This window comes from Chiloscyllium plagiosum, chromosome 5 (genome assembly GCF_004010195.1).
Source record: "Chiloscyllium plagiosum isolate BGI_BamShark_2017 chromosome 5, ASM401019v2, whole genome shotgun sequence".
Lineage (NCBI taxonomy): Eukaryota > Metazoa > Chordata > Chondrichthyes > Orectolobiformes > Hemiscylliidae > Chiloscyllium > Chiloscyllium plagiosum.
Genome location: NC_057714.1, coordinates 101,133,253 through 101,144,746, shown reverse-complemented (window position 1 = coordinate 101,144,746; position 11,494 = coordinate 101,133,253). Strand labels below are relative to the sequence as shown.

At 42.0% G+C, this 11,494-nt stretch overlaps 1 protein-coding gene across 2 annotated transcripts in view; it reads left to right on the top strand.

The window, feature by feature from the left end:
• dnajb6b (DnaJ heat shock protein family (Hsp40) member B6b) overlaps positions 1-11,064 on the top strand; it is a 148,153-nt gene extending 137,089 nt beyond the window's left edge. For both annotated transcript variants that reach the window (XM_043690701.1, XM_043690700.1), the window contains exon 11: positions 9,534-11,064. In XM_043690701.1, coding sequence (XP_043546636.1) covers positions 9,534-9,616 — 83 coding nt within the window. In that variant the 3' untranslated portion in view covers positions 9,617-11,064. The remainder of the gene's footprint in view (positions 1-9,533) is intronic.
• The last annotated feature ends 430 nt before the right edge of the window (positions 11,065-11,494 follow it).

Sequence of the window (11,494 nt, the reverse complement as noted above, 5' to 3'; positions counted from 1 at the left end):
CAGATAGCTGAGATCTCCTTACAAGTTTGTTTCTCAATTTCCCTCTGACTATTAGGGGGTCTACAATACAATCCCAATAAGGTGATCATCCCTTTCTTATTTCTCAGTTCCACCCAAATAACTTCCCTGGATATATTTCCGGGTATATCCTCCCTCAGCACAGCTGTAATGCTATCCCCCTCCTCTCTTGCCTCTCTTTCTATCTTTCCTGTAGCATTTGTATCTTGGGACATTAAGCTGCCAGTCCTGCCCATCCCTGAGCCATGTTTCTGTAATTGCTATGATATTCCAGTCTCATGTTTCTAACCATGCCCTGAGTTCATCTGCCTTTCCTGTTAGGCCTCTTGTATTGAAATAAATGTTGTTTAATTTATTTGTCCTACCTTGTCACTGCCTGCCCTGACTGTTTGACTCACTTCTGTTCTCAACTGTACCAGTCTCAGATTGATCTCTTTCCTCACTATCTCCCTGGGACCCACTGCCCCCCCACCTTACTAGTTTAAATGCTCCCGAGCAGGTCTAGCAAATTACTACTCTCGAGAATCTCCTTTTTAAATATCTACCTAACTCTCTGTAATCTCCTTCCAGAATCTCAACTTTTTCCCTTCCTATGTCGTTGGTTCCAATGTGGACAATGACCTCTTGCTGGCCCTCTCCCCGTGAGAACATTCTGCACCCTCTCTGAGACATCCTTGATCCTGGCACCAGGGAAGTAACACGCCATTCTGCTTTTTCGCTGCTGGCCACAGAAACCTCTGTCTGTACCTCGGATTAGAGAATCCCCTAACACAATTGATCTCTTGGAACCTGACGTACCCCTTGTTGCATTGGAGCCTGTCTCACTACCAGAAACTTGGCTGTTCGTGCTATGTTCCCCTGAGAATCCATCACCCCCTACATTTTCCGAAACAGCATATCTGCTTGAAATGGGTATATCCAAAAAAGACTCCTGCACTAGCTGCCTACCTCTCTTACCTTTCCTGGAGCTAACAGTCTATGTGACTGTATCTGAGATTATCCCCCCTTCCTATAACTTCCATCCATCACATACTGTTGCTGTGGCAAATTCCTCATTGCGTCTAACTGTCTCTCCAACCGATCCATTCGATCTGATAAGATTTGCAACCAATAGCATTTATGGCAGATATAATTCGCAGTCACCCTTAAACTCTCTTTAAACTCCCACATCTGACAAGAAGCACACTCTACTAAAGGCCATTTTTGTTCCTTCACAATCTATAGACTCAGACAATAACACTGCCTTATTCCTCTACGAACACTGCCCCAGGTTAAATGAATAGTTATGGCTTATATTTTAAGTTTAATCAAGAGACAAAACTCCAAAAACATAGAATCAAGAAAGAACCCACTCTACTCACTACTGCAGACTTTCTGTAGGCCACACTTAAAACAGTAATTCACTTATCTGATTCTGTGCTGTGAACCTCGTCCAAACAGTTCCTCCAAGATCAGTTGTGAATTTCACTGTTTGTTAATTTTCCCAGACGCACTCCGATATCCAGCGATACATGAATTCAAACAGCAAAGGAAGTGTCAGTTTCTTTCTCTCTCTCTCTCCTGCACTGACCTTACCATGTGCTTCCTTTGTCTGTTCTTCTCCCTTTTAAAAACTGCTGTTGTTTTGACTTGTTTTTCCAAAGTTCCAAAACATGCAAAGGCATATAAAACAATAATTGCTGCTCCTGGAATTCGAGAAAATCACCTCCAGCACCTAAAATACCTCAAAAACGGAGCAGCTGTTACAGCCAGAAATTTTTCCTGTCGTCCATCTTGGATTACCCAGATGTGTCTTGAAGCCTCACTGACATGCATTGTTTAAGTCTGGAATAAGAATATTTAGGTCAAACTAAGCTTTACTAAAAACCATTTCTTTTCTTGATGGGCACCAAGCAAATGTACTTCAACTGCCATGGTTTTGGAAGCCAATGGAAATGTCTCTGTGGAAGGCCACGGTACCCTTGCTTGCAAAATGAGAAATTATCTCCCACTCTTAAAGTATCGGGTGGTATCTTATAACTGAATGAATGAATTGAATTTTTGTCACGTGTACCGAGGCACAGTGAAAAGCTTTGTCTTGCAAGCAATACAGGCAGATCACGTTAAGTAGCATAGATAGTAAATAATAGGTAAACAGCAACAAAATCAAAAAGACAGGTACAGGAGAATGTTAAGAGTTTGTGAGTCCATTCAGTATTCTAACAACAGTAGGGTAGAAACTGTTACAAACTCGGCTGGTGCGTGTGTTCAGGCTTCTGTACCTTCTCCCTGATGGTAGAGATTGTTGAAAAACATTACCAGTGTGGGATGGATCTTTAAGACTGCTGGCTTTCCTTGACAGCGGGCCTGGTAGTTGGGTTCTATAGATGGGAGGCTGGCCTTTGTGATTGTCCAGGCAGAGTTCACCACTCTCTGTAACCGTCTCCGATCTTGAATAGTACCGTTGCCATACCAGGTGGAGATACCACCAGACAGAATACTCTCGCTGGCGCACCTATAAAGGTTGGCAAGGGTATTCAGTATCATGCCAAATTTCTTCAGCTGCATGAGTAAGAAGAGACATTGTTGGGCCTTTGTAACCAGTGCGTCCGCATGAAGAGTCCAAGAAAGCTTGTTGTGGATGACCACTCCCAGGAGCTTGACACTCCACTCATTCCGCCTCTGTGCTGTTAATGTGTAGTGGGGCATGAGTAACATCCTGCCGAAAGTCAATAATGAGTTCCTTGGTTTTGCTGGCATTGAGAGCTAGGTTGTTCTCAGTGCACCATTTTTCCAGGTCTTCCACCTCCCGTCTGTAATCTGTTTCGTCGCCATCTGAGATTCGACCGACTATGGTGGTGTCATCAGCGAACTTGTAAATGGCATTAGTCTGGTATTTGGCAATGCAGTCATGGGTATACAGGCCCCAGTGTTGACTGTTAGTGAGGATGAAATATATTCCCCAATCTTTACCGATTGTGGCCTGTGGATCAGGAAACTGAGGATCCAGTTGCAGAGAGTGGGGCTTACTCTGAGATCACTAAGTTTAGTAATCACTCTCTAGGGGAAATAATGTTGAAGACTGAACTGTAGTCAATGAGTAGGATTCTTACATAGCTGTTCTTGGTGTCAAGATGTTCTAGGGAGGAGTGAAGGGCAAGTGATATGGCATCTGGCATGGATCTATTGGTCTTATAGGAAAATTGGAGTGGGTCAAGAGTAGTGGGGAGGCTGGAGTTGATTAATGCCATTACCAGCCTTTCAAAGCACTTCATTGCCATTGAGGTTAGGGCCACTGGGCAGTAGTCATTGAGACATGCTGCATGAGCCTCCTTCGGCACAGGGATGATGTTGGCCCTCTTGAAACAGGCAGGGACAGTGGCCTGCTGCAGCGAGAGGTTGAAGATGTCCGGCAAGACCTTTACCAGTTGGTCTGCGCATGCTCTGAATGCATGACCTGGTGCTCTGCCTGGTCCCATCGCTTCCCTTGGACCAGACACAAAGGAAACTGACCTGACCCCTGATGCAGTGGAGTAGTTTGGAGTACTTTTGTAAGGAGATATCGTCCAAAGAAATAGTTTCCCTCCTAAAAGACAACCTCTTATGAAGTCTCAGTTTAACTATTCATATTTGAATCATCCAGCTATTGATTGAAGGATGTGTTGTTCTATAAATAACAGAAATGGGTTTGCTGCTATTGAAAATAGTTATTTTAAAATCTCAGCTGAGTGCTGGATTTGAATTTACTATTTCTATTTGATATCTAGTTTCACATTTGAATCCCTACTAATCTGAATTTCCTTTGCTGCCCTCAAAATGTTTTTTTAACTTCACTGGGGACTTCAAAAGCAATGGAATTCCTTAGTGTAAAATCTACTTTCACCCTGCAGGATCAGCAGTCATTTTTAATGTACGTTCTGAGATGATAGAGGATCTCTGCCAACTGTTATTCATGGAATCTCTTACAGTAAAACAAAATGGTCAGTTCTTTCTTGTTAATGCAAAAAAGCACAATAAGGCCTGTTTGGACATTTGACCATTACCAGAGAGGTATTTTATATATAAAAATGTAGGCATGTATTTCTTTTCATTGCATTTTACTAACTAAAATCTGCAATGACATATTTTAGACCAACGTAGCCTTTTGGGAGAAAAGCAAGCAACACAATTGTCCACTGCAGTGATCAGCCCTCACACTGCAAGTTTTAAGTGATGGACACATTGGCTTGCAATTCCTGTCCAGCATGAAGGAAAGTCTTGATTGCACCACTGCGATGATTGACAGTGTACTACCAGGGGAACAATTGTTTAACCCAGTTAGCTGCAAGTGATTTTGTGTAAAAACTGAAAAGCTGGTACATTATAATCTTCAGGCACACTTTCCCCTTGGCTTTTAGTTGACAACTGATTGACTTAAATGAATCAAAATGAAATTTTCTTAACTAACCAGTTGTGTGCAGGCAGATTGTTCTTGCAGTACCTCTGCTGATATCCATGCACATTTAGCACTGGCTATGGAAACAAGTGCTGTGATGTCAGTGCATGAACTGAGGGATAATTCACCAATTCAGTTTGCGGTACCCAACCCATTGTCCTTTTGCTCATGGTTTACTGACACATTTCGGCATAGACAGGATTCTTCCTGGCTAATAGGCCCTGCGGTTCACATTTTCTAGGAGAATTTCTGTATCTTTAGGTAATTATTTGAGCCACAGATACGATTAAAAATGAAGCAATGCTTATAGGCATCAAGATTCCACTTTTTTGACATGTTTTGCCCTGGCTGAAAATAATTTTAGGATGCCTTTTTGAGCTGTATTTCAAACCAAGCCCCTGTTGGTGAGATAACTTTTTTTTAATTAATTGCCTGTGAGATATAGTTAATACTGTCCGGGCCACATGTACTACCTATCTGTAGTTTCCTCATAAATCTGGTGGTGGCCATTCCTCTTGAACCACTGCACGATCCACTTAAATTGAAAATAAAATATTTTAGCAGAGAAATGGTATTGGAGTTCTCAAAGGATTAATGTATGAATGAATCATCTAGCTAGTTAAGTATTTCTGTGCTGGCAAAACAATATCTTAGATTACCACAAGGATTACTCTACTATATAGTGTATTGTGCGTCTGAATCCCACCTTGCGAATTGAGGAAATCATTTTCAATCATTTTGATCATTAGTGAACTAGTATTATAAAAGTAGCTGTTGAAGTTGCTGGATGTTTCTTTGGTAAGTGACTAACTGGATCACCAATGTCCTCCAGAAAATAGATCTGCTCATTCTAGCTTGCTTGCCCTACCTGTGACTCCAGTCCAGAAAGCGGGATTTCCTTTAACTGCTTAGTGAGGTAGCATTGAAAGTGACTCAGCATTTACAGGTATAGCAGCTTATAAGGCAGAAAAGAATGTCCACTAGCATCTTCTCAGGGTGAAGGACACTTAATGTAGGCTTCTCAAAGTTACCCAGGCCCATATATACATAACTGGTTTGCACCAATCTGAGTTGTGAGATCACTTATTCTGGGTTGGAGAAGGGCATGGGTTTAGGGTGAGAGGTTAAGATTTAAAAGGGACATAAGGGGCAACCTTTTCACACAGAGGGTGTGCGTGGATGGAATGAGTTGCCAGAGGAAGTGATGTAGGCTGGTACAATTACAACATGTAAAAGTCATCTGGATAGGTATATGAATAGGAAGGGTTTAGAGGGATATGGGCCAAGTGCTGGCAAATGGGACTAGATTAATTTAGGATACCTGGTCATTATGGACGTAATGGACCAAAGGGTCTGTTTCCACGCTGTACATCTCTCTGGCTGTCTACTCGCTGTATGACAGTGTAGCTCAGACTTTCCTTCACACCAAAAGTATATGCGGTTAAAAGAGACAAACAGAATTGTCACAAAAAGCACAGGCTGCAAAACAGCATTCCTTCAAATCTCTTCTTCAAGTTCCTTTCCTATTTTGTAAATCTTTCTAACCTCTTGCTCTCACTTTTCTCTCTCCATTTCTCTTTTTGTAGCTTGGCTGTGAGGCTTGCCTATGTTTTTCTCATGCACTGAGATGATTGCTCCCAGCATTCTGAATCAGTTGTAAGATTCTTCTGCTAGGACTTTACGGTCTGTTTTAATACAAGTCATGTGTCATTGTTGTCAGTGCTGGGCTAGTCTTTGTTTATTTTCTGCTAAAAATGCAAGTAAAATGTTAGATTTTATTGACGTGGTGAAAATGTTTGGGAGATGGGAAATTATCAATCTAAGGGAATTGGTGACTTGATATTACTACAGACACCGAGTCACAAAGTTGTACAGCAGGGAAAGACCCATTGGCCCAACTTGTCCATGCTGACCAGACATTCTACATTAATAGAGTCATAGAGATGTACGGCACAGAAACAGACTTTTTGGTCCAACTCGTCTTTGCCGACCAGATATTCCAACCCAATCTAGTCCCACCTGCCAGCACCCGGCCCATAACTCTCCAAACCCTTCTTATTCACAACCCATCCAGGTGCCTTTTAAATGTTGCAATCATACTAGCTTCCACCACTTCCTCCTAGAGTTGTACAGACCCTTTGATCCAACTTGTCCATGCCGACCAGAAATCCTAAACTGATCTCATCGCATTTGCCAGCATTTGGCCCATAACCCTCTAAAATGCTTCCTATTCATGTACCCATCCAAATGCCTTTTAAATGTTGTGATTGTACCAGCCTATACCACTTCCTCTGGCAACTCATTCCAAACACGCACCACCATCTATGTGAAAAAGGTGCCTCTTAGATTCATTTTAAAGCTTTACCCTATCACCTTAAACTATGCCCTCTAGTTTTGGAATCACTAACCCTGGGGAAAAGACCTTGACTACTTACCTTATCCATGTCTCTCATGATTTTATAAACCTCTATAAAGTCACCCCTCAGCCTCTGATGCTCCAGTGAAAATGGCTTCAGCCTCTCCCTATAGCTCAAACCCTGAACCCTGGCGATATCCTTGTAAATCCTTTCTGAACCCTTTCAAGTTCCACGACATCTTTCTTATAGAAGGGAGACCAGAATTGAATGCAATATTCCAAAAATGGTTTCACCAATGTCCTGTACTGCTGCAATACTCTGTTTAGTAAATTAGATATGGAGGTGCCGGTGTTGGACTGGGTTGGGCAAAGTTAAAAGTCACACAACACCAAGTTATAGCCCAGCAGGTTTGTACAGCTAACTTCCTGATGAAGGAGCAGCTCTCCGAAAGCTTGTATTCCAATAAACCTGTTAGACTATAACGTGGTATTGTGTGATTTTTAAGTAAATTAGAAACATTTTAAGTGAAAATGTAAGAAAAAAATGGGATGCCTTTAAAAGGAGATGTTTTGGATACAATCACAGCATATTCCCATGGGAATGAGTAGTGGGACAAACAAAGACATAGGATTGAATCTTATGCATTTATGGCTAAGTGTGAGTTGGATTATGTTTTATGGAGAGCTTGACCCTGTAAGGCTTTACAAGGTTTCTCATCATATATTTACCAAACTTGCCTCATTATCGAGCTCTCCCATCTGATTCCATCCCCATTTTAACATGCATAATACCCAAAACAACTTGCTTGTGGCTGGATATCTGCTGAAAAACCTGCATCCCTTGCGCCCGTGAAAGGCTGCTGTGTTTCCTGATAAATGGTGGCAACCTTACTGTCCCTCAGAGAACAACTTAATAGCTGTGCTCAAATCACACAGCATGGCTGACAGTCGCTTGTACATTCAAGGCCAGCCTCTCACCCGAGTCACTGACTAACAACTAGGCTACACACTTTACTGTCCTCAGATGCTTTCTATCTAAACATCCTCTTGAAACACCATAATCCAGGCGTGCAGCGCTCTACACAATTGGGGCTCACAAAGAGGTGTTGTGCTGGATGCCGAGAACACTTGGTGGGGTGGAGCTGTCCTTGTGCATGGCAAAGTTCAGCTGCATCAGGCACTACAAGCCAAACAGGACCTCATTGACACCCAGTTCCAGGAGATGAGATCTGAGTGCAGCAGACCGTCAGGAATCTATCTTAGTTATTGGTCATAATGTCAACATTTGGTTAGTGCAGAGGGGCGAACTACAGCCTCAGTTGATTTCATTTGTGTTTGGTTTAGCTCACTGTAGCTTTGCATTTTGAAAATGTCTCATTGCTTGCCTGTATGTGATAGTTCCCTACTGGACAATAACCAGCTGTCGGTCTCCAGTGGGCTTTGGGGACTAAGTGTAATATTTCCAAGTTTGTTGATAATGTCACGCTGGCTGGGAACTAATCTTGTCCCATTTGCCAGTATTTGGCCCATAGCTCTTCAAACCCTTCCTATTCATATACCCATCCTGGTGACTTTTAAATGTTGTAATTGTATCTGCTTCAACCACTTCCTCTGGCAGCTCATTCCATGCATGCATCACCTCATGTGTGAAAATGTTGCCCCTTTAGTCCCTCATAAATCTTTCCCCTCTCATCTTAAACCTATGCCCTCTATTTTTGGACTCCGCTACCCTAAAGAAAAGACCTTGACTATTCATCCTATCCATGTCCCTCATTTTTTATGAACTGCTATAACGCCACCCCTCATTCTCCTACACTCCAGGGAAAACAGCCCCAACCTATTGAGCCTCTCCCTATAGCTCAAACCCTCCAACTTGGCAACATCCATGTAAATCTCTACTAACTCTTTCAAGTTTTACAACATCTTTCCTAAAGCAGGGAGACCAGAATTGAATGTAGCATTCCAAAAGTGGCCTAACAAATGTCCTGTACAGTTGCAACATGATCTCCCAACTCCAATGCTCGATGCACATTAACAAAGGCAAGCATACGAAATGCCTTCATCACTATCCTGTCTACCTGGAACTCTGCTGTCAAGGAACTTTGAACCTGCACCCAAGGTCTCTTAGTTCAGCAACACTCCCCAGGACCTTACCATTAAGTTTATTAGTTCTGCTCTGTTTTGTCTTTCCAAAATGTAGCACGTCACATTTATCTAAATTAAACTCTGTATGCCACTCCTTGGCCCATTTCCCCATCTGATCAAGGTTCTGTTGTACTCTGAGGTAACCTTCTTCACCGTCTACTCCACCACCATTTTTGGTGTCATCTGCAATAACACTGTAATCCAGAATTTGTGCTGTTATAACAGGAGTCAGTTTTCCACTCACCTTTTTAAGAAGTTAAAATCTCAAGTTTAATAAGGATATTTAAGGGTTGTTGTCTGCTCTAGAACTGTTTGCATAGGAAGGAGGGGAAAAGAACATTGGGGAAAAATAATTAACCTGAAGTAAATGTTAAAATCATCTAATTTAGAAACAGCTATGAACAACTGTAAATAAAACTATCCCTTGAGTTTTGCATTAAAATGGGAGATCTCATACTTTTTGGTTATGTTTTATTGTCTCTTGATTCAATTTACAACTTGCTGAGTCATGTAGCTCCACAACAGTAGATTCATGGCAAACTGCACTGCACTGTCTATTACAATTTCACTGTTTGATAAAGTACTTTAATGTTTTCTCAGGTCAAAAAGAAGGAGGAAAGCGGAGGAAACAACGGCACAGGGAAGAACTGAAGAAGAAAAAGACAGCAAAAATGAAGCATTAATTGTAAGATGCAATGGGTGATCTTTGAACTCCAGCAGTATACAGTTATTTTTCATGTTAATTGATATAGCTTTATAGAATGTGAATTAAACATGACACAGCATGTGAGTGTTTTCTATTTTGGCGAATTATTTTTAATTGCTTCACAAAGTAACAGATTGATGAGAAAGGATAGATTATGTCATGTAGTACTTGATGCTGGTGAAGCTAGATCATGGAATCACTTCTCTAATAACCAAAAGTCTGTTATGTCTTAGTCGAGGCAAATCTGTTTTGTGGTAACTTGACTTAGTAACATTTCCATGTGCATTTAGTACAAGCATCAGCAATTTGCATTTATATGGCACCCAAACCTTAGGAATGCCTCCCCAAAGTTTCACAATGGTGCAAGGCAAAATAACTGTGAAATGAAAAAGAACAGATTAAGGTGGGCAAGCTGGATGAAAATCTTGCACCTGGACTCTGTCACTAATTCAAAATTTATATATTCTTTTGTGAGACCCCACCTCCCACCACCTCCCCTAAACCCCTCACAGTCTCCCATTTCTGCCTGTCACCCCAGGCTCCATCCATTTTAGGACAAGGTAACGAAGCAGTGGCAGAGGGCGACAAGGATGGAATTCCACAAAATAAGACCGTGGTAGCTGAAGGCATAGATGCCATATATGGCTGAAGGGGAGGAGTATTTGGAGTAGGCCCATCAGAAGATGGAAATTTAAGCCCTGAATTTTGTTCCCAGGCCTGTTGCACCAAGGTCGGTTACATCCTGGGTCCATGCACCCAGTCTTTAAAGTGAGTTACGCACACTCCCCATGTTCAGTCCAGGACTGGGTTAGATGTTGTGCCAGGCAACCTGTGAAGAGCTGTGGTGGACTGCAGGTACTTGATGCACAAATGGAACTTTCCAGCGTGCAACTGTAACCATTCTGAACAGCGCATGAAACCAATGCAAAGGAAACAATGTGCCCAGCTCCAGTTTAATCCAGAGGGAGGCAGCATCAGAAAGAGCTTATGCCTAAAACATCAATTCTCCTGCTCCTGGGATGCTGCCTGACTTGCTGTGCTTTTCCAGCATCACACTCTCAACTCTGATCTCCAGTATCTGCACTCCTCACTTCCAGTTTGATCTCCTTTATCTAAAATTACAATTCTTACTGTACATCATCTATAAGAAGATACCAAAGCATTTTTAAAACCTTAAAAGAAGACTGTTACAAGTTGTATCTGATGTTCCTGATAAGAAGCTAAGCCCTGGAATGACCTGGTCTTCTTCCTCAAAAGACATCAACCACATCCTGAGTCAAAGCAATATCTCCAGTGGCTGAACAATTAAGCATTCAGCATAACCATAACCTGATAAAGATGGCATACAAGGTGGTGGGCAAGTTGTTGGAGGGAATCCTGAGGGACAGGATATACATGTATTTGGAAAGGCAAGGTCTGATTAGGGATAGTCAACATGGCTTTGTGCATGGAAAATCATGTCTCACAAACTTGATTGAGTTTTTCCAAGAAGTAACAAAGAGGATTGATCAGGGCAGAGCGGTAGATGTGATCTATATGGATTTCAGTAAGACGTTCGACAAGGTTCCCCATGGGAGACTGGTTAGCAAGGTTAGATCTCACATAATACAGGGAGAACTAACCATTTGGATACAGAACTGGCTCAAAGGTAGAAGATAGAGGGTGGTGGTGGAGGGTTGTTTTTCAGACTGGAAGCCTGTAACCAGTGGAGTGCCACAAGGATTGGTGCTGGGTCCACTACATTTTGTCATTTACATAAATGATTTGGATGTGAGCATAAGAGGTATAATTAGTAAGTTTGCAGGTGACACCAAAATTGGAATTGTAGTGGACAGCAAAGAAGGTTACCTCAGAT